Below are 24,537 nucleotides of genomic sequence, written 5' to 3' on the forward strand. Positions count from 1 at the left end.
CTTCAGAATTTTCATTTTGTGAAAGCACATAGCTGCACTATTTCACCTGCACTTACCAGGACATCAAAGTCCTAACAGCAGACTCCAGTTAATCCAAGATTTGCTGGATACACAATCACTGTCACAAGTGAAACTTAAATGTTATATGTTGTGCTGATGTGGAAAGATTTCTGATATGGCTCTTCATTTTCTTTTTTGACAGGGTGAGGGCCAAGAGCTTGTGAATTACTAACCTTCTGCAGGGGGCATTTCTTTCCCAAGTGTTGGTTGCCATGCGATGCTTCCTGAAACGTTCCCTGATTGCAGCCATTTCACTTGCTCTGCTCCTGCTTGTCATCATAAATGTTGATCTTTGGACCCAGGAAAATCCTGAGATGGTAAGCACAGGGGCAAAAAAAACAACTGGCAACATAGGAAAATAATGCTCAGTAGACCTACCACTTCCAGCTTGTTTTGTTTCTTCTGTAAATCAGCATTGCTGGAGAGCTACTTTGATGTATAGAATTAAATGGACCTTCCCTTTTGGACCCAGGTTCCTGCCTTTTATTGATAGACCCCTGTTGTTCTCCTGGGGGGAGACTACAGATGATTGGTGCCTTTGGTGCCCAGTGCAGAAACACCAAATGGATTCTCAGTGGAGGTAACTATAAATAACTATGCAATTGACAATGTGTTGCCTTCATTGATACCTCAAAATGTGCTGCCCGAGGCTGGCTGTTGGAAAGAAGACAGCCTTGTGGAGACTATAATACTCCCTTTTCCATGAATTTGGTCTCTTTGCCACCCGCATCCACCCGCAGGAGAAGCTGTTCAGAACTGAGGGATGATGAAGTAGCAAAGCTAGCAAGGAGTCAGTGTACAACTGGGCTGCTGCTTCCCCCTTCTCCAGTACTAATGGGAAATACAGGAGTCAGGCGAGTCAGAGCCTGGCGTTGTTTTGGACCACAACTTTACTCTGGAATGCAATGAAAAATTCTAACCATTTGTCCTGTGGGTCTACAGAAGGAGCTACGGCGGAGGGCCCAGATTGTGGGACTACAAGAACTTCATGCTGAATGGAATGGGCAGAGTTTCCAAAGGCTATTCAACACCACAAGCTTCTCGAACATCTCTTATCATCATCTTGTGGGCGTCCATCCACTCCAGAAAAGTGAGTACCATACACGTCCAAGCAGCAAGCTGCATTGACTGTATCAGTTGGGGATGCACAGCTGACCATCTGACCCACTTAGATGACCCAGAGGTTCTGCTTTTCAGGCTGCTGCAGCAGTATTGGTGGACTGGACCTGCATTTTGGAAAATCCAACCTTGCAGGCCCTTATGGAGGAAACTGCTAGGATTTTGTCCTTTCCTGATCACATGCCTGTAACCCCTCTGCAGGGGAGCCTGGTTTCTCCCTTTAAACCTAGGGATGCTCCATCAAATAACAAACATCCTGATGGCTGTTACTACCTTCTGCGACTAGAGGAATAGCATTAGGACTTTCCTCCCTGGCCTCACACTGCCACCCAGTGGGGGAATAAAGCTGGAAGCATACAGCAAATATCCCATCTCTTTCCTTCTCCTCCTCATGGATGGAGCAGCAGAGATGCTGCTGCTCTTTTTTTCCATCTATTCACTTCCTGTAGTTCAGCAGTTCAGAGAGTTTGAGCCGCTCTTGCAGGGGCGGGGGGAGGCAATGACGCAATCCCCAGGATCGCGTCACTAAGGGGGGTGCAGGGACTGGCATTTACTTACCAGTCTCTGCAGTAGTCTTCGGGAGGTGCGGGTAGTCCTGCGCAACTGTCCGCAAGGTTCCCCAAAGCTTAAAAGGTGAAAGCGGAGTGATCATGCTCCACTTCCAGTTTTGACCATCAGTTCCTTCAGAGATGGGCAAGAGAGTCTGCTCCTGCGCCCCCCTCCTGCTCGATCCAAAAGCAAACATTAACCCTTCCCTGCCTTCTGGCTGGAGGGCAGTATAAAAATGTGAAAAATAAATAACTTCCCTGCTGCTCATCCAGTCTGAATGATGGCCCCATGAGGTCTTTCACACTGGGAAAAAAGTAAGCAAGCATACCCAGACACAGGCAGACTCGAGTCTGCATTTGGGGGAGCCTGAGGGCTGAGTCAGTGGCCTCAGACTCCAAGGCAGACTTGAGTCATCCATGCAAGTGATTTGAGTCTTATGAGCCAGCAAAAAACACGTTTTAGTGACTCGAACTTGAGTCATCTGACTCAAGTTCCCATCCCTACAAACAACTCCTGAGTTTGTAGTTGGAGGGAGAGAATAATTAGCAGCAGCAGCAAATCATAATAGAAACATGGAGAGGGAATGAACCACTTCTGGAATGGATTAAAAACAAAAGGACTATTGTTGCAATAATTGCTGACCTGTCCCAGATTCATGACATGTATTCCTTTGGCTCCTCATTTCAGAGGTGTTGACAGTGGGGCTGTGTTCCATCAAGCGGAAGCGGGAAAACTATCTTCTGAAGACCCTGAGATCCATCTTTAAGCAATCAACAGAAGATGAGCTGAGCAAGATGGTAGTAGTGGTACACTTGGCTGATGTGGACCAGGAGTGGAATACTCAGGTGGCAGCATCTGTTGCCAGGAACTTTGCTCCTCAGCTTCTGCTGGGCCGCCTGATGGTTATCCATGCCCCTTCTGAGTACTACCCTCCCCTGGAAGGCCTTAAAAGAAACTACAATGATGCTGAAGACCGCGTGCGATTCAGATCAAAGCAGAATGTAGACTATGCTTACCTCATGAACTTTGCAGCCAACCTCTCCACCTACTACCTCATGATTGAGGATGATGTCCTCTGCTCCAAGTCCTTTTTCACAGCCATCATGAATGCAGTGGCATCCAGGAAGGGCTCCTACTGGGTCATGCTGGAGTTTTCTAAGCTTGGCTACATTGGCAAACTCTACCACTCCAGTGACCTGCCCATGCTTGTTCAGTTCCTCATTCTCTTTTACCAAGAGATGCCGTGTGACTGGCTTCTAGGGCACTTTCGCCTTCTTCTTACCCAGAACGAAGTCATTCGTTTCAAGCCATCTCTCTTCCAGCACATTGGTCTCTACTCCTCCTTCCGGGGCACATCAAACAAGTTGAAAGATGACGACTTTCAAGAAGACCCCTTTTCGTTCCCTGACAATCCTCCTGCAGATATAATTACAGATATTAACACTTTTAGGAACTATCAACCCCAAAACGCATACAGCAATACAAAGGACTACTTTTGGGGTGAGGCGCCCACTGCTGGCAACTCATTTACTCTTGTGTTCAAGCAGGCTGCCCACATTTCCCACATCCAGATCCATACAGGGGTTGAGCACCATCCGGAGGACTACCTCCGGGCAGGGCTTGTGCAACTGGGCACCCAGAAGATTAGCAATGGCAAGGATTGTGCCACATACACCACCATTGGAATCTTTGAGAGGGGACACTTCGACAGGCAGGACTTGGAGAACAGCACAGGCTCTGCTCCTGAGTGTGTGCGCATATTGGTGACTGTGGGGCAAAGAGAATGGCTGATCATAAGCAGCATAAGCATCTGGACAAAGCATGGTTCGTGATTAAATTCCAGGCGGGATGGATCAGAGGTCTTCACAGTAGAGGGACCCTGCTGACAGTAAGGTCTTCTCTTGATATAAGGATCCAGTACAGAGAGTCAAGACCAAAAAAGATGTATCAGCTAGATGCTTTTGCTCATCAGATGATTCTGACAATTCTGGCTGAAGCTGAATCTCCCCACTTAAGTTCCAGGATTTTTTTTCTGGATTCATCTGACTCCTGTCCTCCTATCTAAGCTGGAGAGACATACCTTAGTGACCAGGAGATGGAGATGTAAATGATTTAGAGCTCAATCCTCCTCCCCTCCCCCCCAATGAGGTGGCACCAGAAAGTTACCATGGTGTCATATGGTGGGAGGTGCCATTGCAGAGGTCTCTTTTGGGTAAGGGAACAATTGTTGCCATACCCCGAGGTACATTTCCACGGCACGGGGGGTGGGGGGGAGAGGATCTACTTGGGCCTGTACTAGCTACCACTGAATCCACCCCTTTCTCAGACTCAACCCACCCATCCCTGCCTCATTTTGCCCCTTCCCACCTTCACCCCACCCCTCCCACCTCTCCTGCTGACTCACCTGCTTTGGTGAGTGGTGGGAAACGATGGCACAGGCCTTCCCACTGGCTCTCCCAACAGTGCATTGAGTAGTGCACTGTCTCGGCGCCTTTTACCACTGACACTGACTGCTTTATGGCACCAGTGCTTTATGGCAGTCACCACTAGTGGGGGGAAAAGAACCGATGACACCCGGTAAGTATAGGACTGTGCTCTTAGATATTTTTTCTAAAGAAAATATAATCCATACATATTTGTTAATTTATTTGAAATTATAATTTTGCATAATGCAAAGTTGGTGCCAGGTTGCATTAGGTCCTGGGGCAATGCTTTGCTTTGATCTCTTGCACCTGCAAGTGCAACTTCAAACCCCATGGCATTTCTTTCTTTCTCCCTGATTGCAGTTTCTGTCTCTCCTCCCCCCTCCCCCCTGCAGTTTCTCTTTCTGTCTTCCCCCATTTGTTCTTTTTAATGGGCCAACAGGCATCTCCTTGAGGGGGACCCCCCTGCAGGAGAAGCTGCTGGCCTAGGAGAGCTCAGTTGGCTGTTAGAAAAGAATCTCCCATACATTGACCAACTGGGTTTGTTCCCAGAGGCCTCTCTACATTATTGCACGGTGTCCCTGAAAGCAAACCCAGAGGCAGCATGCAAGTCACAACAAGCCTAAAACTAATGTCTGAAACACAGTTTCATAGAATCAGGGACAAGCCCCTTGGGGAGAGAGCGGTAGGTTGACCCAGAGGAGTAGCACCTAGGGGTTAACATGCACACATTCCTTCCTGCTCCCCACTTCCTCTTTACTGGATCAGCTGCTGAACAGGAACATACTGCCAAATTCTTATGTGCTGCCACCATCCTAGGCTACAAAGACTAAGCAGAGGGGGGCCATCTGGAAGCCCCAGCCTTCCAGGAGAACACTGAACCCCACGTGTTCTTATGAAAACAGTGTTTACCAAACTGAGGGTTGTGACCCAGTTGTTGGTGGGTTGTGAATCTGAAACTGTCAAGTTGATAGCTGACAAGGAAAGTGTACTGAGGCCGATGGAAAATAAGACTGAGCTGCACATGTGTCATGAGTAGATAACCATGCCTCAGTCCACTTCGAAGGGCAGACCATGAGGAATACAACATCACCAGAATGGTCCTGCTCTGATGAACCCAGGCCCCCCCTCAAATGAGAAGTAAGTCGTTGTCCCCCAGCTGACAAGGAAAAATGTATTGAGCTCTACGGAAAATGAAACTAAGCTGCAGGTGTGAATTTACTTATGAGTAGGTAAACATGCCTTGGCTCTTATCAAAGACCAGATGAAGGGGAATGTAAGGACACCAGAATGGTCCCTGAATGAACATGGAGCTCCAGAAGGCAGCTGCTCCCCACCATAGTATAAAGCAGGGGTGTCAAACATAAGGCCCGGGGGCCCGCGGAAGCTTTTTATTGGACCCTCAGGCTCTCAGCTGCTGGGCCATGCTGAGGTGTTACTGCTGAAAGGGCAGCCCACTTGAATATTGAGCTCTCCCATATCTTGAATATGATCAAAATATGTATCATATTAGCTGTCATTTGCAGCTAATGAGTTCCCAAGTGAGAAAAAGTGCTTATTTTTGGTCATGAACTCTTTAATGACATCACTTTCTGCCTAATGACATCACTCTCGGCCCTTGGCAGGCATCATGAATGCTATTCAGCCCTCTATATAAAATGAGTTTGACACCCCTGGTATAAAGGATAAAAACAGAGGCTTGAGTGGCTAGTTAAATGAAACTTTTTGTTCATCCTGTAAAGCTAGATGGGTGCTGCTAGAGTGTCATTTTAAAAACTGGGTCCTAGTGTTAAAAAGTTTGGGAACCACTGTATTAAAAATCAAACCCACTATAGCAGGGGTGTCCAAACTTTTTGGCAGGAGGGCCACATCATCTCTCTGACACTGTGTCGGGGGCTGTAAAAAAAAATTAATTTACATTTCAGATTTGAATAAATTTACATAAATGAATATATTAGAGATGGAACTTATAGGAATGAATGAAGGTCTTGCAATGGCTCAAGGCCTATAAAAGGCTTTGCACAAAGAAAGGCCAGTCTTTCCTTCACTGCCGCTGCTGCATCACAGACATGAAAACCAGTAAGGTTTTCAGTTCTACCCAGTACCCAGTTCAATTTAAGAACTTCTGTTTAAACCAGATCACTGTCAGGATCCACCTGGCTTTGCAAGTCTCAAAAAGGTTCACCTTATTAGCTGAAGCCTCTGTTTTTATCCGTTTTAGTGGGGGGGGGGCTGCCTTCTGGAGTATTTGTTGAGCTCCAGTTCCAGCAGATCAGGACCATTCAGGTAGCCTTGCACTCTTGTTCTCCTGATCTTCCACACCAGCCAAGGCATATTTACTTACTTGTGAGTAAACACGGCCGTGAGGCTTAGTTTCGCTTTCCATAGGACTCCATAAATTTATCTGCTTCAAGGGAGGGACTTCCTTCTCAGGTGTTTTTGGGGACTTCCTTCTCAGGTGTTTTTGGGGGCTGCATTCATTGGATCAGGACTATTCTGGTGTCATTGGATTCCTCTCAGCCTGCACTTTCCGATGGACTAAGGCACGTTTGCCTACTCACGAATAAAGGCGCGATACAGCTCACTTTCCCTTTCCATAGGGATCTGTGTATTTTTTGTTCTCTGGTTTTTTGGCCATAACTTTTGATAGAAAGGTGATATTTCTTTCTAGGTTTTTGCATTGCATTCTGCTCAAAATTCGGAATCCAACGGCATATAATATGATGGGGTTACCCCTAACCACCACAATTTTAGTGTGTCACCCTCCCCAGTGCATGTCACCCCCCAGTGCGCGTCACCCGGTGCGGCCCACACACCCCTAGCGACGCCACTGCTCCCAGGAAAGTGTGCATAGGATTGCATCCTTAGTGACTCTGTTTTCTTACTTCTGTACAATGTGACTCACTGCAGATAGAGATAAGAAAACAGTCACTGTGGAAGTCTGTACTTTCTTATGCACTCATTCTAGGTTTGCTGTGAGTTTTGCAGCTGCTGGGGTCAGATCCATCCCAAGGTGGGCTCTTGCGCCATAAGGCCTCACACGGGTAGCCTCCCATGAGAAATGCTTCAAATAAAACTTGCACTACTGAATGTAAAAATCTGCTATTTTTCCGTATAATATATAGACAGACTCAAGATACCAATATCAAATAAGAAGTTCCAGGGGGATGTGGGCCAGAAAATCACTACCTGAAACAGAAGCTTACTTCAGAGCCCAGGTTCAATGCTAAGCTGGTACATAAGCTTCATTGGTCATGCAGGATCTGGTTCCCCTCCAATATAGCCTCTTCTCACAGCTGACTCCGCAAGGGGGTATAGTCCCAGTCAACAGCTATTCCATTCAGCATTCTATTTTATTCCTCAGAACAGAAGCCAAGCAAATTCAGAATCTGCCACTGCACTTCCAACGTCTTGCTACAGACCCTAAAGAAATTTTCAAAAATCAGACACCCACCCACACCCTTATAATCACACTGGTTACTTTGACTGACAAGTGAATTCAATTACTGTGGATGCAACGGATCTCCATGTGGATGCCTGTTTTACATATTAATGCTGGTGTTTATGGTGCAACTATGTTCTTTTTTACTCAAAGTCTTATTTGAATGGAAAGATGCCTCTGGTCAGCTCATCAAGCTTCTAAATTCAGCTAGTTTCCATTGCAGCCATGAGTGTTATCATGTCTCGTCTTGCCTAAGAGATCCATTTTTTCACCAGTCTTTTACCCAAGGTTTCTCTAGTCTAGAAACAAGGTCTCACTTCTTCTCTCTCACTAGTTGCTTCTGAATCATGTGTTTAGCTTATTTCAAAGTTAAAACTTGAATCAAAGACAACTATGGATTCTAATGAAATGTTATTTGTAACCTCTCAGGGAGTTTTTATTTTTTCTTCTACAATAGGTAGCCTCTGGCTACCTTTTTGTTTTACATACCTGAGCAATTATTACAGTCAACAGGAGGAATATCTGTGACTGAGAAGAGTATCTCTCTTTGGATACAAGGCTTTAATTCAAACATGCATTGATAAACCTCTGCATTTCTGTAACTTTCAAGAAATTGATTTGATAATTTTAGAGTTACAGTTTCTAACTCTAAAGCTAAATCTATTTAATTAAGAGCATCTTTCATCTCAAGTCTATGTATGTTTACTCAGAAGTAAGTCCCAATCAATTAAGCCATTTCTGTCCAAGGTTGTATATATGCAACAGGGATCAAATGTGTACATCTGTGGGCTGGGCAGAAATGTGTTAAGTGAGGTTTATTCCCAGGAAAGCATGCATAGGTTTGCAGCCTTTGTTTCTCTTTCTTTCCATCACTGAGAATGAGCGTAGTATAATTTTAAAAGTGGAAACTATGAGCTAAGTTCTCAATTCCATTTTTGCCACAGCATGTCTTTGATAATGGGCACGATGATAATGTTTCCCTTCTTCACAAGGGCACTATAGACACAGGGATTATACCTGTGTGCTGCGGTACACTTTTCTCTCTTTTATTTTGGCTTTTGGCTTTTTTTATTTCAATAAATCTTTTCCTGTTTAAGAATATTTCTGAGTTTTGCCTTGGATGTTCAGAAACCCTGAACTACACATCTGTTTGTTCATCTATTTGTCCACATATTATTCCTGATAAATATTTGAGAAACATTAACAGTAAAATTAGAAAACCCTGTGATCAATGAAAGGGGTAAATGTTTCATATATTGCATGGGCAGCAAAATAGCAGATGCGTTTCAATGTAAGTAAGTGTAACGTCAAAAAATGGGGCAAAAAATCAAAACTTCACATATAGGATAATGGGTTCTGAGCTATCTGTGACAGATCAGGAGAGAGATCTTGGGGTGGTGGTGGACAGGTCCATGAAAGTGTCAACCCAATGTGCAGTGGCAGTAAAGAAGACCAATTCTATGCTTGGGATCATTAGAAAAGGTATTGAGAACAAAACGGCTAATATTATAATTAGCCACCACACAGCACACTCCTCCACACCTCCCCTATTCCTTTTGTGCCTCCAAGGACATGCATGCCTACTCAGAAGTAAGCCCCCATTACATTCAGTGGGGCTTACTCCAGGTAAGTGTGGCTAGGACTGCAGCCTTAGTGCTTTGCACTGGGGGTGGGGCTCCCTGCCAAACCTACTGCATGCCTACTCAGCCCCATTACGCTCAGTGGGGCTTAATCCCAGGTAAGTGTGGCTAGGACTGCAGCCTTAGTGCTTCCCAGTGGTGCTTCGCCCCCCTCTGGCTACGCTACTGGTCCAGAGGGGGGGGCCCCCGCCTGGGCTGCCCTTCCCTTCCCCCCCAGTGGGAGCAAAAGTGACCCTGGCAGACCCGGACTGCCCGGGGGCCGTAACCCGCCTGCTGCAGGGGCGGCGAGCGGCGGCCAGCCAGCCTGACCCCCCGGAGGAGGAGCACGGAGCTGCAGTCTCCGCGCAGGGTCGGGACTCAACACACTCGACCAGAGCCCTGCGGGCGGCCGGCCAAACCTGAGTGTGCAGAAGGAACTGCAAACTCGGCGCGGACACCGCAGGGGGCTGGGGGGAACCCGGTGGAGCCACTTGCAGGCTGGCTGGGGGCGTGACTCGGGATCGCCTCTCCAACTGGCGCGTGCCGCCCGGGAGCTCCGCGAGGGAGGGGCAGTGCCAGCGCTCTCAGGTCTGCGCCGCCCGCCGCCACCAGGGGCGCCAGAGTGCAGCTCCCGGGCTGAGCCAGGCGGCTGCGGGGGACCCAGGGGTGGAGGCAGAGGGTGGAGAGGAGCAGGGAGGAGGACTCCGGTGGGACAGCTTGTGGCCGAGTCTCAGGCACCGGGACTGGTCTGCCCTGGGAGGCACAAACCCTGCCCGGTGCCAGGCTGGAGGTGGAGTGTTGGAACAGTGTTGGTTGCCTTACTCACAAGTGATGCAGGCAGGCTAAAGAAAGCCATAAGCCAAACACAAACAAATGTTTACTTATGCTAACAGGCCAAATGTTTAATGAAGCAAATGTTATGCCATGCTATGAATGTTTGTAGCCATGCTGAAACTAATCATTTATGTTAATGAACCAAATGTTAATGGATGTTAATAGCTAAATTAGTTATTTGTTTCTATGATTCAAGAAATAGGAAAATATTATGTTTAGCAATGCTTAAAACATAAGCTTAAAACATAAACATAACATAAACATAAACTTATGTTTAGCAATGCTTAAAACATAAAATATGACATCCACTATATTTGTCTCAGTCAGAAGCTGTAGCCAGTAGACAAGCTATAAATCAAGGAATGTTTTAGCTAGAGCTGTCAAGGACAAAGATAAGAGTGTGAGCTTCAAAGGACAAAGAAGCTGGAGTTTCCAGCTGTCAAGTTTAATTGGTATGATGAATGAAGCTAAGCTGTAGTTTCCTTTTTGCACCCCCAAAGCTTGAATGTCAGAACAACTGAACAGAGAATTAAAAGGGATTTTTGCATTCAGGCTTTCATAGACCAGAGAGAAAAAGCATCTGGATTTCTAAAACTATTATTTTATTAGGCTTCTCCTTGAATCAAATTACAGTCATGTATGTATATATATTAAAGGCTGGGAGGAGCCAATATAGCAAAGTTTCATGTCAAAAAGAGATTTAGTAGTCAGGAAGCAGGATGGCTTGCTCCAACTAATTGGAATAACATATCTTTTGGCAACATAAATCAGAGTTTCATGTCAAAGGATCACAGAGTCAGCATGTAAGCTAAATAATGTTTCAATATTTTAATAATTATGGCTTGAAATGTAATTAACATATATATAAAGGCATAGTGGCATCAGAAGTAAAATTAGCTATTAAAGTAAAACTTGAAGTTATTGAAAGTTAAAATTAGTTTGATTAAAGCACAGAATAAGCGGAAGCTATTAAATTAAAAGCCATGTAATTCAGAATGCAACCTTGAGAAACAAATGTCTGGCAAAGTTAATTAAGAGAATCAGACAGCTCATAGACCTGGAATGTGGTATACTCCTCAGAAAGACTCTTATCTTAGACTCAAAGTCCAGCTTGTTAATTTTAATTGGAACTTGTTGTTGGCATCCTTCAGTCTTGGAAGACTATGGTGTCACGCTCTGAATGTGGAACAGAGTGTCCTCTCCAGTGCGCGAAGCCTGGGTAAAGTAGGTATGGAGGATAGGCTGTTACCCATGCAGCAAATCCCCCCTCTCCACGTCGCTGAAATGGTCCAATGGAAAGGCAGAGGCCAATACGGTTGGTTCCAGCGGCGTCGCAGGAGTTGCCAGAACGGGACTGTGTTCAGCCATGAACTGCCTGAGGGACTCCGGCTCCGGATTTTGCCTTGAGGTTGACTCCTGAAGCCTTTTCCATAACTGGATGTAGCCACAAGGCAGTGGAGGTTTGGGGTTTTCCTTCTCTCAGATGAGCTGCCTTCCCAGGCTGACGAGTCCCATCTACCTGGTGGCTGTTTAGTCGCCTCTTACGACAAGTACAGCCAAACTGAGGGCCTAATCTTATCCCCAGCCCCCAGGGGAAAATTGGACTAAGGAAGTACAAAGATAAGTAGCCAAGATGCACCTGCACCAATTAATCAGGAAGCCATATCTCTTGACACTTGCAATAATAAATTAAATTAAATAATAAATTAAATTAAATTAAACATCCAATAAATTAAATAATAAATTAGCTACCTCCACTTCCAGCTACCTGATTAGCTTCTTTTCACAAGTGCTAATAGTTACTGTGTGATTAGCCTGTTAGCTCAACTAGATCAACACTTCATCCTTTCCTCCTGTAACAATTACTGTGGGTTTTATCCCTTCCCTAGATAGACCCGTAGTAGGCATGGGAGTGCCTTGGTATTGACATGTGCAGGAGTTAATGGGGCTACTAAATATGATCCTTTGACATAGATTGCACAAAATCAGAGCTATTTATCTTCAATTCAGCTGTCTACAGCACGACAGCCACTAGCAAGTTGGAAGAGTGGCTCTGATTTTCCTTTTTTCTACAAGACAGTCTTGAATCTTCCTCAACTTGGCCCATGATTGGCAGCTGCCTTTAATCTGGAGGCTGGTATTACTGGTTTCATTGGATAATGAGATGCTAAATCCAGAGTCTATCTATTTCGGATGTTATCCATTCCCACTTTCTCCAGGTCCAGTGAACTTGTTCAGTCAAAATTGTAGTAGAGGCAGAAGGCAAAAAACATGGCGAACATCTGAAACAAAATGCAAATTCATTAAGATAGATTTTATGTCAGCTCTTCTTTGCTGTGAGCACTGATGTAATTCCAGAGCTGGCAGCTTCCCATTCCAGTTTCTGGGTTTTCCTTTTAGGCTAGATCACAGTAATGGTTTGGGGGCAACAACACTTGACTTCTCCCAACAGGAGTCGTCTGACTCTTGTGGGTGTTTCATTTTAGCTAAGGTAAGTGAAGAGAAAAGAAGCAGGAGCCCTGGAATGATTTCGAAGCAATTGCACTTTCCAATTCACACTTGACTATATCGACATGGATGTGGCTTCCTCATGGCTTTTTACTATGCTGCTCTGATAACGTGTACATTGGAACCATGACAGCAAGGCCAAAGATACATTTTCTTCCTAGATGGTTGTTCTGCCCACATGGTTATGAAATGTCATGGAGAAGCAGCTCCCACATGGCATGATAACCCAGAGCTGTTCAAATGTTAAATGTATAAGGTCTTGTTGACTGAGATCACACATCCTCTCTGATCATTTGATCATTCTTCTGCTGCTCATTGGAAGCTATATTATGCATTGGCCATGGTACACAATGAACAACAGGCAGAAGTTGTCTACTTCAAGCAGGTGCAGAGAAGTTCCTTTTTTTATATAGTGGGTCAAGACTGCCTTACCTCAAAACCTAACACTCCCAAACCAAAGGCACCAGGAATGGAAATATATTTCTGCAATGTCCTGGCAATTGTGAAGAAACAGCCCTGCAGTGAAGAAAGGAATTTTTAATGAAAACAGCTACAACAATCATGGCAGCCCCATAACATGTGCAAGATGAATGGCCCAATCCTATCCTCCCCCCACTCCACCAATGCAGTGATGCCAAAATGGCTATCACTACACCCTATGGTGTGGGGGGGGGGGCAGCTGTAGAGGCCTTCTCTGGGTAGGGGAACAATAATTCCCTTACCCAGGGGTAAGACTCTGTGGCATGGAGGGTCTACTTGGACCTGTGCTAGGTAAATAGCATGAACCTGCACTGCAGGATTGGGTCCGGGAAGTAGGTTAGGATTTGGCAGCTGCCACTACTGCCCAACCCACCCCCTTCTTGGACCCTATCCCCCATCCCCATCTCCTGTTTTCCCACCCCATGGGCTGTCATGCTGCAAGAAGGTTGTTCTGCTAGGATCCCTCAGGAGGAAAATAACTAGATAAATGGCCTATTTAATCTTTGGTTGTTCTGCCAAGCAACTAAAAACCAGGAAGGGAATTCCAGCAGGTAGCTCAGTAAATACCATTACCTGGCTATTGATATACTCAGGTTCTCGTTGCTTGCAGCGCTTCCAGTCCAGAAGGTGACCTGTCTGGAGGGGCTTGTCCCGCGTGCAGCAGGCGCGAGGCCACAACTCATCAGGCTGCTGCTCCTGGAAATGGGAGCAGTTCCCAAAATCATCAGGCCCTGAAATGCCACAACATGAAAACTAAAAGAGAATAGAAGTATTAAAATCAAAAGCTGGGCTTCAGAACCAATTTCATAAAATGATTGGGTGTGTGCTTTTTTTGGCATTTGAGTTTTGAGTCACTGCAATTGTATACTCCAGCTTCTTTCACCATCTACAAATCCAGGGATTTTTATTCGTATTTTATTTTTATATAAAAGCTGCTTGCTTCCCGATTCTCAAGACAAGCTTTAATTGGTTATAAGGATGTTTCTGGGGTCAATTAACAGTGCCAGCATTGACTGATAAAGCTCTAAGAGCACAATCCTAGGTGTGTATACTCAGAAGAAAGTCCCATTATGTTCAGTCAGCCTTATTCCCAAGGAAGTGTGTATATATTGCTGTCTAAAGAACTTATGTCTAGGGTACCTGAAGAACTGCCTTCTCTCATATTGATGAGACAAGCTTTAATTGGTTATAAGCTTTATAATTAAAGCTTCTCAAGACAAGCTTTAATTGGTTATAAGGATGTTTCTGGGGTCAATTAACAGTGCCAGCATTAACTGATAAAGCTCTAAGAGCACAATCCTAGGTGTGTATACTCAGAAGAAAGTCCCATTATGTTCAGTTAGCCTTATTCCCAAGGAAGTGTGTATATATTGCTGTCTAAAGAACTTATGTCTAGGGTACCTGAAGAACTGCCTTCTCTCATATTGATCCAGTTCTTGGCAGAGACCCCTACAGAAATGTCAGAACTGACTACGGTCACCACTTGAACTTTAGAGAAAAGAAGTGTAAGTAAAGAAAAACATGGGTAGATTTCACCACTTTGTGCACAGAATATGGTGGGGAGCTAAATTCTTATTCATTTCTACGAATATTGACTATTAGTGACCCGGAGCAGCACAGTCTGCAGGTCTTCTGCAAGAATGCACTTGACTGGACATGATACTAGCATGCCTTTTAGGGAACAGTCTACTGGTACTATGAGTGTATGATCTGGGCTGGCCCAATGTTTATCGGGGTGGGGGGGTGGGGTCACATGACCAATTCCTTATTCCAGGCATCTTAACTGGCCTAGGGGCAGACAGCACAGTTGACAAAACTGACTAGCATAGCCCCATGTACTTCAGAGCACTCAGGTGAAAGGATAAAAAAAACTTGGGTAGACCTCACCACACATTGAACCCAGCACTTTTCCATGGAAAATCACTACCTCCTGCTTTTGTTTGCCCCCTCCCCAAGGTTGTTGGGACTTGGTTATACATCTTTTTATTTTACTATTGGTTTGCTTTTTCATATTATAATCTGCCTTAATTCCCTAAACAGAGAAAGACAGGATATAATTTCCTATAACAGTAATAATAATTTGTGTGTCATGTGTAATTTGACCATGACAGTCTTCTGTTCTCACATGGAAAATACGTTCCCTCTGCAGTCTCACACCGTTTATGTTATAAGCACTCCATGGAGAGTTTCAGTCATGGACAAACAAGATGACCTGACAATCATCCAGGATGAGCACTGGTTGAGGTCCACACCCAAAAGAAATCTCAAATGGCCAGGCCAATCTCTGAATTGGCCAATCCCCTTCACCACTGTTCCTACCACAAACCTGGCTGTGGGCGCACCAATTCTACAGTGATCTGTAACAAGAGTTCCTCAAAGGACTGTACCGCAATCATGATGGTGTTCCAAGATGTAGAGAATACATCAGAGGCATTATCCCCTTGGTAGTTCTTCTGCAGATCAGACAGGAGGAATTCATCTTTGATCTGAAGAGAGAACAGGGTAGAATTCTTCTATCCTACTAACAAATGCAATGTCTTAGACTGAGGGAAATGCTGGATGTGCCAGTGGCTACAATCCTAACCACACTTTCCTGAGAGTAAGCCCCATTGAACAAATAGGACTTACTTCTGAGTAGACCTGGTTAGGATTGTTCCCTAAAATTGCCAGAGTTTAAAGTTGCACCAGTGTATTTCATAGCTGCATGAAATGCAAGTCTCCATCATTTCTGCTGCCCTAGGACAGAAGAGGTCACATCTGCTGAATGCCCTCCTGCCATCCAGTTATATATTTTTATAACCAGCTGCCTTGAGTTCTTATGGAAAGGTGGAATATAAATCCTTTATATTTGATATCCCATCTTTGCATAAGAGCTCAAAGCAGCTAACAAAACAGAATAAAACCAAATACAAAATTTTCAAGTTAACAATAAATTCAGAACAATGAATTAATTTTTTTAAAACGTATGCACCCTTGATGACCCCACTCAAAGTCCATAGAAGCACTGAGCTGACAATTAGAATGGCAATACAGACTATTAAATCAGGAACCCCAGATAAAAAAAGGGAATCAGCAGCAGTAAAAGCACTAATAAAAGATCATTGATAAAAAAAACCCATAAGCGGTAATAGGAAAGGTAGCTCACCTCCACCCACACTCAGAACACCAGTCGAAATGAAAATGACTTCACCCCCCACCGTAATGTATTTTAAAAGAGGGCAGTTGTCAATTCATAAGAGACTGAGTTTGACAGCTGCAGTGCCCCCACAGAAAAAAAGCCCTGCTTCTCACCATCAGTAACTTGAACTTCTGCTAAAGGTGGCAATTGAAGCAAGGTTCCATCAAATCATCTTAGGGGTCAGGTCACAAAATATGGAAGTAGATGATCCCTAAGGTACCCTGGTCCCAGCCTGTAAAGGGCTTTAAAGGTTGACACCAGCACTGTGAATTGGGCCCAGAAATTTACTGGCAGCCAGTGTAGCTGCTAAAGCAGCAGCCTGATAAAGTTGAACTGCTGAGCCCAGCAAATACACGAGTTGCTGAATTCTGTGCTAACTGCAGTTTGCAGACCATTTTCAAGGGCAGCCCCACGTATAGTGCGTCACAGTAGTCTAACCAGGATGTCATCAAGGCATGGACCACTGTAGTTAAGGTTTGACTGATCCAGGTATGGCCACAGCGGATGCACCAGATGAAGCTGGGCAAAAGCACCCCTGGCCACAGCCACAACTTGGCAATCTAGCTGTAGCTGTAGATCCAGGGGGACTCCCAAGCTGCACACCCATTCCTGCAGAGGAAGTGCAACCTCTTTCAGAACAGGTTGATGGTCAAGCACCTACATTGTGGATTTCTGGACCAGGAGGACCTGTGTTTTGTCCAGTTTTAATTTTAGCTTATTAACCCACATCCAATTCCCAGGCAGCACTCCAGGACCTTGCCTGGAGTCCAGCACTCCAGGACCTTTCCTCAGTATTTGAGGAAAAGCAGAGACAGAGCTTAGAGTCACCAGCATACTAAGGACACCTCACTCCAAATCCCCAGATGACCTCTCCCATAGATGTTAAACAGTATGGGGGACAAGATAAAAGCTTGCTGCCTTCCATGTAATTGACCAGAGCACCAAACAGCCACTCTCAATCACTGCTTTCTGGGACCTGTCAGCCAACAAGTGGAACAACTGCAAAACAGTGCCTCCAAACCCCAACACAGCCAATTGACCAGAAGGACACCATGGTCGATGTCTCCTGAGAGGTCCAGCAGAACCAACAGGGATGCACTCCCCCATCCAGTCCCAGCACAGGTCATCCACCAAGGACAGGTGACCAGGGCCTTCACCAGCCTGAAGCCTGAATGGAAAGGGATCCAGATAATCAATTTCATCCAGGACCATCTATAGCCGAGATACCACCATCACCTCGCCCAAAAAAGGGAGGTTTGATACTGGCCAGAAATTGTCCGGAACACTGGAATCCAGGGAGAACATTTTCAGAAGACTAATCACTATCATCTGCATGACTCTAGGCAGTGCCCTTTCCATCAGAGATGGATTTATCACTCTCCACACTCACTTGGCCAGACCTTTCTGGACCGATCTCATAAGCCATGCTGGGCAATATCTGCCCACAGGGAAGGAGATAGGATTGGGAAAAAAAATCAGTTTTGGTAACTTCGAAGCAGCAGAGGGATATATTTAGGACTGAATAGAGGAAACATATACTGCCCCCCCCAACCCAGGTTCAGTGGTTACCTGCTTCTTATTGACAAGAATGAGTGCAGCTGCTACAACCTCCACAGTGAACACCAGAAGCACCAAGGCAAAGAACTGCAGGATGAGAAGAGCAGGCAGGACAAGAATGAAAACAGTTACAGTATAGTCTAGACCAGTGATTTTCAACCTTTTACATCTCACAGCACACTGAGAAGGCACTAAAATGGTCAAGGCACACCACCAGTTTTTTGACAATTGACAAGGCACACCATGCTGCCAGTGGGGGCTCACATCTCCCATTGGCCCTATTAATAAATTACCTTCCCCCAAATTCCTGTGGCACACCTGTGGACCTCTCACGGCACACCAGTGTGCCATGGCACAGTGGCTGAAAATGGCTGGTCTAGACTCTAGTCAGACATTAGAGCTAGGTGTGGAGTTCTGGTCTAGTAGCAACGCAACCAACCATCCTTAAAGTTACCAATTGCCTTTGATTCCAAAATGCATCCTTCCATAATGATTAAGTTGGAGGATGTCAATGTGCATGCAGCCTTTTTCTACAAGCCCTGCAGTAGCTAAAGTTGCGCAATCCAGACCCTTTGTTCCAGCATACTGTACACCATTTTACAGAGTAGCAACTGTGCTGGTCCCACCACAAGTCATCCTAGTAAAGGGAGGGGCTGCAGCTCAGTAGTAAAGCACAGGCTTTGCATGCAGAAGGTGCTACATTAAATCCCTGGCATCAGAACAGGGCAGAGAAAGACTCCTGTCTGAAAGCCTGAAGAGTTACTGCCAGACAGTTCTGAACTGGAATGACCAGGGGTTTTGCTCAGTATCGGCAACTTTCTGTGGAGCAGGCCCCGTCCACACTCACCCTTTATTCCCAACATACCTTACTCTACTTACAAGCAGCAATATGGTCCTGTTTTGTTTGATGGCTCCGAAACAGCCCAAGAAGCCCAGAAAGGAGAGTGCCACACCCACGAAGAGGATGAGGTAAGCTCCTGCAGTCAGAAGAGGACTGGAGACAATGATGCTCTGAAATCCATCTGGGTCAGTGGCCACCCAGACACCCATGCTGAAGAGACAGATGCCCCCTGCCTGCAAAACAGAGACGGTAAGTAAGACCCAGTTTAAAACCACACATTAAGATGTACCAAGTATCACTTAACCTTTCAACTAGTTGGACAGACAATAAATGTAATATTGTACATCTATCATCACTATATTATAAATGTAATACTGTACATCTATATAAAACCTCTGAAGCAACCCTTTTAAGATAAGGTTGTCACTGATCTATAAGGAATAAAAGAAATATTATTTATGTGGGTATATTATAATATATTTAATAGCATGTAATTTATGCATTTAAAATGTTTTTATTGTTTCATATTAAGACTGAGACAAAGAAAAAATGACCAGAACTGCAATCCTATAAACAGTTATGTAGGAGTAAGCCCCGTTGAACTCAGTGGGACTTACTTCTGAGTAGACGCATGTAGGATTGTGTTCTAGGTTGCATAAATTGTTGACATTCACCAGCTTCCTTTAAAATAAGAGAGGATTCTATGACATATGTCATGAATAAATAACCATTAAAACCAGTGCAAGGCTCTGAATGGAGATTTAGAAAGGGATCAGGTGTACAATCAACATGCATCTGAGATTTGATCTTCACAGGTCACACGTGCAGCATTAAAAAATTATTTCTTGTTGATTTTGTTATTGTCATATTATCATTACGTGTAAGCTGCTTTGAAAGTCCTTTAGAGTACAAAGCAGGGTATGAAATTCCTGCAATAAACATTTACACATAACATACTTTCTGGGCTTTAGCCCAGAAGCTCCTTTTAAAACTTGCTTCATTCACCTGTCATGGAGTAGGGAGGAGAGTGCAAATGGTGATGGTGACAACATGGACAGAACAAGTCTGAGTGTTTTCTCCCACCCCAGCCACATGCTTCTACTTCCTATAAAGAGTCCACATTAGCACTGCAAATAACATCCAAATACTCACAAACACCAGCACATTGAATACAAACATCAGGTACTTCATAAGGTTCAGGATTCCCATCTTGAGGCCACCTTTAGTCTTCAAGGCTGAAAAAAAAGGTTCTTAAGAGTGGAATGTATCAGCATGGTGTCATTTGCTTTGACTCAGTCAATATTCCTTATTCCATTCTATCCTGAAGAGAAAAGCCATGTCTTTATTATAAGAAACAACCATTCTGGCATGCATTAACTTGTAAACAAATGCTGTTTGGAGGTTTTCTTAGTACCAATAATATAGATTCACAGTTTTGCTTCCTTCCTGAGGCTTTTTTGCTACACTAAGTGCTGACCAAGACCTCTCAGCACCTGAGGCAATGTGCCAAATACTACACTCCTTACCTGGTGATGATGCTCTAGCCCACTACTCTTCTCTACTCCATACTTCCTCTTCCACTCCATTCCCTCTTCCTATTTCAACCCAGAGGAGGGGGGAGTAGAAGTAGCAGCAGCAGCAATGAAAGCAAGTGTGGACAGAGGTGGTTGCCCTGTGTCAATCTGCTTCCTGAACCAATTGCCTCAGTTGACTTATGGATGAGCCAACCCTAGCCATACTAAGCATGCTGAGGTCTGCAGAGAAATTAGCAAGGTCACTGTGTACACAACCATGCCTCAGAACATGATCAGGCCCAATTCATATGTCATTGAGGTATGTTGCAGCTTCACGAAATAGAATGGCATCATTTGCAATGACATGGTAAAAAACCAGCCTGAACCACATGGATGCTGGACCACAGTTTACCATGTGGAATGGTATTTATCCAATATACATTCTCGGCAGCAGTGTCATTGTTATGCTGCTGGAGGCCCTGGAGCACAGCTCATCACTGCTCCCCCACCCATGGTGCCTCTTGCTCACACCCTAATGGCACATTGGGTACTACAACTAGTACTGAGGATTCAAAGGTTAGCTTGCCCAGGTGGGTCCTCTGATGGATGTGGACCTTCAACCCCAGATGCCACCTCTGCTTTGCAATCACCTGATTGCCCTTTTCCTATGTACTGGTGACAGTGTCGGCATCCAATGTGCCATCAGGGGGTCGCTGAGGGGTGCAAAAGTGAGCAGACAGCAGAATACAAAAAAGAGACTTGTGGTACTTGAAAGGATGGGTGTTTTTTGTGGTATGGAGTTTTCACAGACCACAACTCACTTCATCAGATGCATGATGCATTTTACTAATCAGATGAAATGGGGTCCAGTTCATGATAGTTCATGCTACAATAAATCTGCTAATTTTGAAAGTTTCATAAGTGTGTTTTGTGTTCACTGTATCAGACTAACATGGCTAGGTCTCTGGCATAGGGAAACAAAGACCTCAATCCTATCAGAGCCTTGCACTGCCAGAACTAGTGTCCTGGAAGCACGAGGTCCTTCATGGCAGTGCAGAAGCCAGGCCGGCTGCTAGGCTGCTGCCGCAAATAGCAAGCAGCACAGCACACACAGTAATGGCTCTGGGAGGCTCTGCTGGTGCTAGAAAGTTGGCAGCAGGAGCAGGTTGTGGACAGGGAAGGGAGTAACAGGTCATATTGGGGGAGGGACCTAGGGAATGCGACAGGAAAGGGAAGAAGTGGATCCAGAGGCAATTGCACACACTGGATTTTATCCCCCCTTTTCCTGCCTGGCCCACCCCCAGCTCTCCTCAAACTTGCACTAGCTATATAGCTGGGATAGGTTCATGAGACCCATAGGTAATTGAGCAGCTTACTAGGAGGAAAGAAAAATAAATGTACTTACCTCCTGCAGGCTGCCTGATTGCCCCCACCACAGCACACAGCAGAGCTGCCTTTGACACAGCATATGCTAAAATGTAGCAGGGGATAGGATTGGGCAGAAAATGAATCATGTTGAAGTCCCATGGATTGCCCAGGTCCCAGGGCACAATGAAAAAGAGTGTAACCTGATGTCATTTTGGTTTCAGATCAAAGATTAGACCTTCAAAGTGTATGTTTTTTTTAATGTATGGTGTGAATAACTAATGCAATTGTTATTGCATGTCTTATAAAAAAGCTTTCAGACAAATTATACCATAACATTCTTGACAGGTTAGGCCCATAGAAACAACTGGGTAACAGAGAGAGAAAGAGAATAGCCCCTGCTTTTCTGTCATTTTGAAAGAGTAAAGTGGCATTTGGAGTAGCCACCAACTTCTCATATTACAAGGTATTTTCTTTCTTACCTCTTCACATCAAGGTCAGAGGCAGCAAGCAGTTGGCAAACTGTGTGTAATCTAGAAACAGGAGCTTCCCTTACTGCTTGTTTTACAATCTGCTGGCAACTGTGAGTAAATGGTCAGATTTTATTCATACAATAAAAGCGCAAAAAAAAAAAAAAAAAAGGTCCTGGGGTATTCCCAGCTACTGATCAGTATCCCAGTTAGCCTAAAACAGAATCCTTATAGCTCATTTCAAGGCTCAGGAGAAAATTTCAAGACGGGGAAGGGAGGAAAATCCCCCTCCATTTCTTTTTCTCACCCTCTGAAACTTTTCCCTGCTGTGATATAAATGTTTCAAGGGCTCTGTTCAGGACTGACTGCAGGACAGGGAAGATTTCTGGAAAGTGAGAAAGGGAGATGTTATCCTCCAGAAATGTCCCCAAATAATGTGGGGAGGAGGTTATTTTATCCTAGCTACAAATATCCCCCCACACACCAGCTTTCAGGATTGCTGTACACAAGGGAAAGGTTTCTTGAGAGCAGTCAGGGAGAAATGTATCTTTTTCATTTTCTCCATAGTGAAAACTTCTCTTAAATTGCAGGAAAGGAAGCTTTTTGTTTTTGTTTTTGAACTTCATGATACAAACCATACCTATTCTTCGATTCAGAGGAACTTTCTGTACTAAGTTCTGACACACTCAATTCTGTGTTGAGTGAAAACTCAGAATCTAAAGATTTTTAGGGGGAAAAAAGAATATGACTACAGTTTCAGATTTGAAGAATTTGCTGTGTGTGTGCATTTTCTAGATGGAACAAGGAGCACATGCTTGTTATGGAAAATGCAACAGGCAGGCATGACACTGGTTTTCTTTCGTTTGTCTGAAGCAGCAAGCTTCAGTTGAGCCCTTACGAATCATCTCCTCTCACTCCTTGTACCTTTACACATGTGTAAAGGTGTGTCAGATTGTGTCTGACACACCTTTGCGTCAGACACAATCAAGGCCTCCACAAAGCTCAGGGTGGTGTACATAGTTCTTCCCCTTCTTTTGTCCACACAACAACCTGGCCTTTCACTTCCGTCATAGCTGGCTCCCTCACAGGAAATCTGCTATTTCTTTATCCTCAGTTCATTTAAATGCGATTGCCCATTTTCATTACTCTAGTGGCAATCAGTATGTTCCCGCTGCCCTTCACATTTTCAAAACTAAAATTCTTTCCCAATTGCTGTACGGTGTCCCCATTTGGATAAAGGCTACGAACCAAGATTTGGACCAAGTGGCAGCCTCCTTCCTTAGACGAATCCTAGGGGTTCCCAGTTTAATTAGACTATCTACCCTTGTGAACTAGGGATCCACCTTCCCTCTACCACTGTGTGGTCTCTCACTTTTAAGTTCTGGCTCTGCCTACACTTAAGTACTCATTCTGAGTCTCTTTTAAAAGATCTATTAAAGGACTCTTACCTCTCTAAGTGGTTCAAATTTATCGATTCCAAGCTTCTTTCGTTAGACCTGTCCCCCGAATCCCTTGCAGACATTAACCTCCACAGGACCCACTCAATTATTAAATCTAAACTTTGGGAATCTGAATTCAACCAACTCTCTTCAAATCTCAACCCTACCTGTTCTCCCCAGTTTTTTGGCCTCCTCCCCTCGCTTGGTCGCCCTTTCAATTATTTCAGTAAGCTGATTAACCCTATTAAGAGGAGAGCGTTTATGCTCACAAGATTTAATATCTTCCCCTCAGCTGTTCACTCTGGCAGATTCTCCAATAACCCACGTGATCGCAGATTTTCCCCTTTTTGTTCCCTAGAACCGGACTCAGTGGATCATATATTGCTCTGTGGCCCGGCCCACCAATCTCTCCAAGATACACATTTGAAACCCCTGCTGTCCTATTTTTCTGGTACCTTTACTGACCCCTTACTTGTCCTCTTGAATGACAATTCCATGGTCACTACCAGTGCAGTAGCAGAATTTCTTTCCGCAGTTATTAAGCTAAAACCCCCACCCTGATCCTATTCCCCCTCTAGTTTCCCCCCTTTCTATCCTTACCAGTCCCTTGTTGCGACTTTCCCTCTCGGCAACACAGCCACTATGCTGGCTACTGTTACTGCTATTTACTGTTTTTAATGCCAATAAAGGTTATGGTATGGACTGAGAGGGCATTTGAACTTGGATCTTTCAGGTCTAAGTCCAACTCTGGAACCACTACACTAATATCTTCTAACAATAAAATATTGCAAAATATTACAATAACACAACCAACTTGGAATTTTCATTGCTGTAGACCATTAAAGACACTTTTAGCAAAAGTGCACCAGGCTGCACCAATTAGCTTCATCCTCTCCACTTCACTGACTTTTGGACTATTCATTTTCACCTACCTCTCACAGGATGAATGACCCACAGATACAATCCATTCTCAGTTCACCTTACAAATCCCAACAGAATGAGTGAGGAATGCTCAAAGCAAAAGGAGATTTCTTGATCTTGATTTTTGACCTCTCCAGTCTGGAGGCCTTGCGATTGGCCGTGACAGTTTAAAATGAAAACTGTGGGTCAAACATATAATAAAATAATCCTAAACCATA

General features: G+C 44.6%; 2 protein-coding genes across 2 annotated transcripts; one reads left to right on the forward strand and one right to left on the reverse strand.

Moving 5' to 3' along the window:
* Nucleotides 1–272: 272 nt before the first annotated feature.
* LOC136649551 (alpha-1,6-mannosyl-glycoprotein 4-beta-N-acetylglucosaminyltransferase-like) lies at nt 273–3,560 on the forward strand. The gene is made up of 3 exons (XM_066626256.1): nt 273–377; nt 1,003–1,150; nt 2,416–3,560. Exons 1-3 carry the CDS (start codon nt 273–275, stop codon nt 3,558–3,560), a joined length of 1,398 nt encoding a protein of 465 aa, XP_066482353.1.
* Nucleotides 3,561–12,280: 8,720 nt separating this feature from the next.
* Nucleotides 12,281–19,819, reverse strand: LOC136648566 (tetraspanin-18-like). Its single transcript, XM_066624684.1, has 7 exons — nt 19,759–19,819; nt 18,649–18,839; nt 17,782–17,856; nt 15,422–15,520; nt 13,608–13,787; nt 12,987–13,070; nt 12,281–12,328 (listed from the first exon to the last, which is right to left on the reverse strand). Exons 1-7 carry the CDS (start codon nt 19,817–19,819, stop codon nt 12,281–12,283), a joined length of 738 nt encoding a protein of 245 aa, XP_066480781.1.
* Between the last annotated feature and the right edge of the window lie 4,718 nt (nt 19,820–24,537).

Source organism: Tiliqua scincoides, chromosome 4 (assembly GCF_035046505.1).
Source record: "Tiliqua scincoides isolate rTilSci1 chromosome 4, rTilSci1.hap2, whole genome shotgun sequence".
NCBI lineage: Eukaryota > Metazoa > Chordata > Lepidosauria > Squamata > Scincidae > Tiliqua > Tiliqua scincoides.

Bases quoted from the DNA above. Each gene is read 5' to 3' on its own strand.
- LOC136648566 (XM_066624684.1), bottom strand. From the start codon at position 19,819: ATGGGAATCCTGAACCTTATGAAGTACCTGATGTTTGTATTCAATGTG. The intron at 17,857-18,648 runs GTAAGTAGAGTA...CTCATCCTGCAG, and splicing joins ACAGGACCATATTGCTGCTT to TTCTTTGCCTTGGTGCTTCT. The intron at 15,521-17,781 runs GTAACCACTGAA...TTCTCTCTTCAG, and splicing joins TTCTTGTCAATAAGAAGCAG to ATCAAAGATGAATTCCTCCT.
- LOC136649551 (XM_066626256.1), top strand. From the start codon at position 273: ATGCGATGCTTCCTGAAACGTTCCCTGATTGCAGCCATTTCACTTGCT. The intron at 378-1,002 runs GTAAGCACAGGG...GTGGGTCTACAG, and splicing joins CCCAGGAAAATCCTGAGATG to AAGGAGCTACGGCGGAGGGC. The intron at 1,151-2,415 runs GTGAGTACCATA...TCCTCATTTCAG, and splicing joins CGTCCATCCACTCCAGAAAA to AGGTGTTGACAGTGGGGCTG.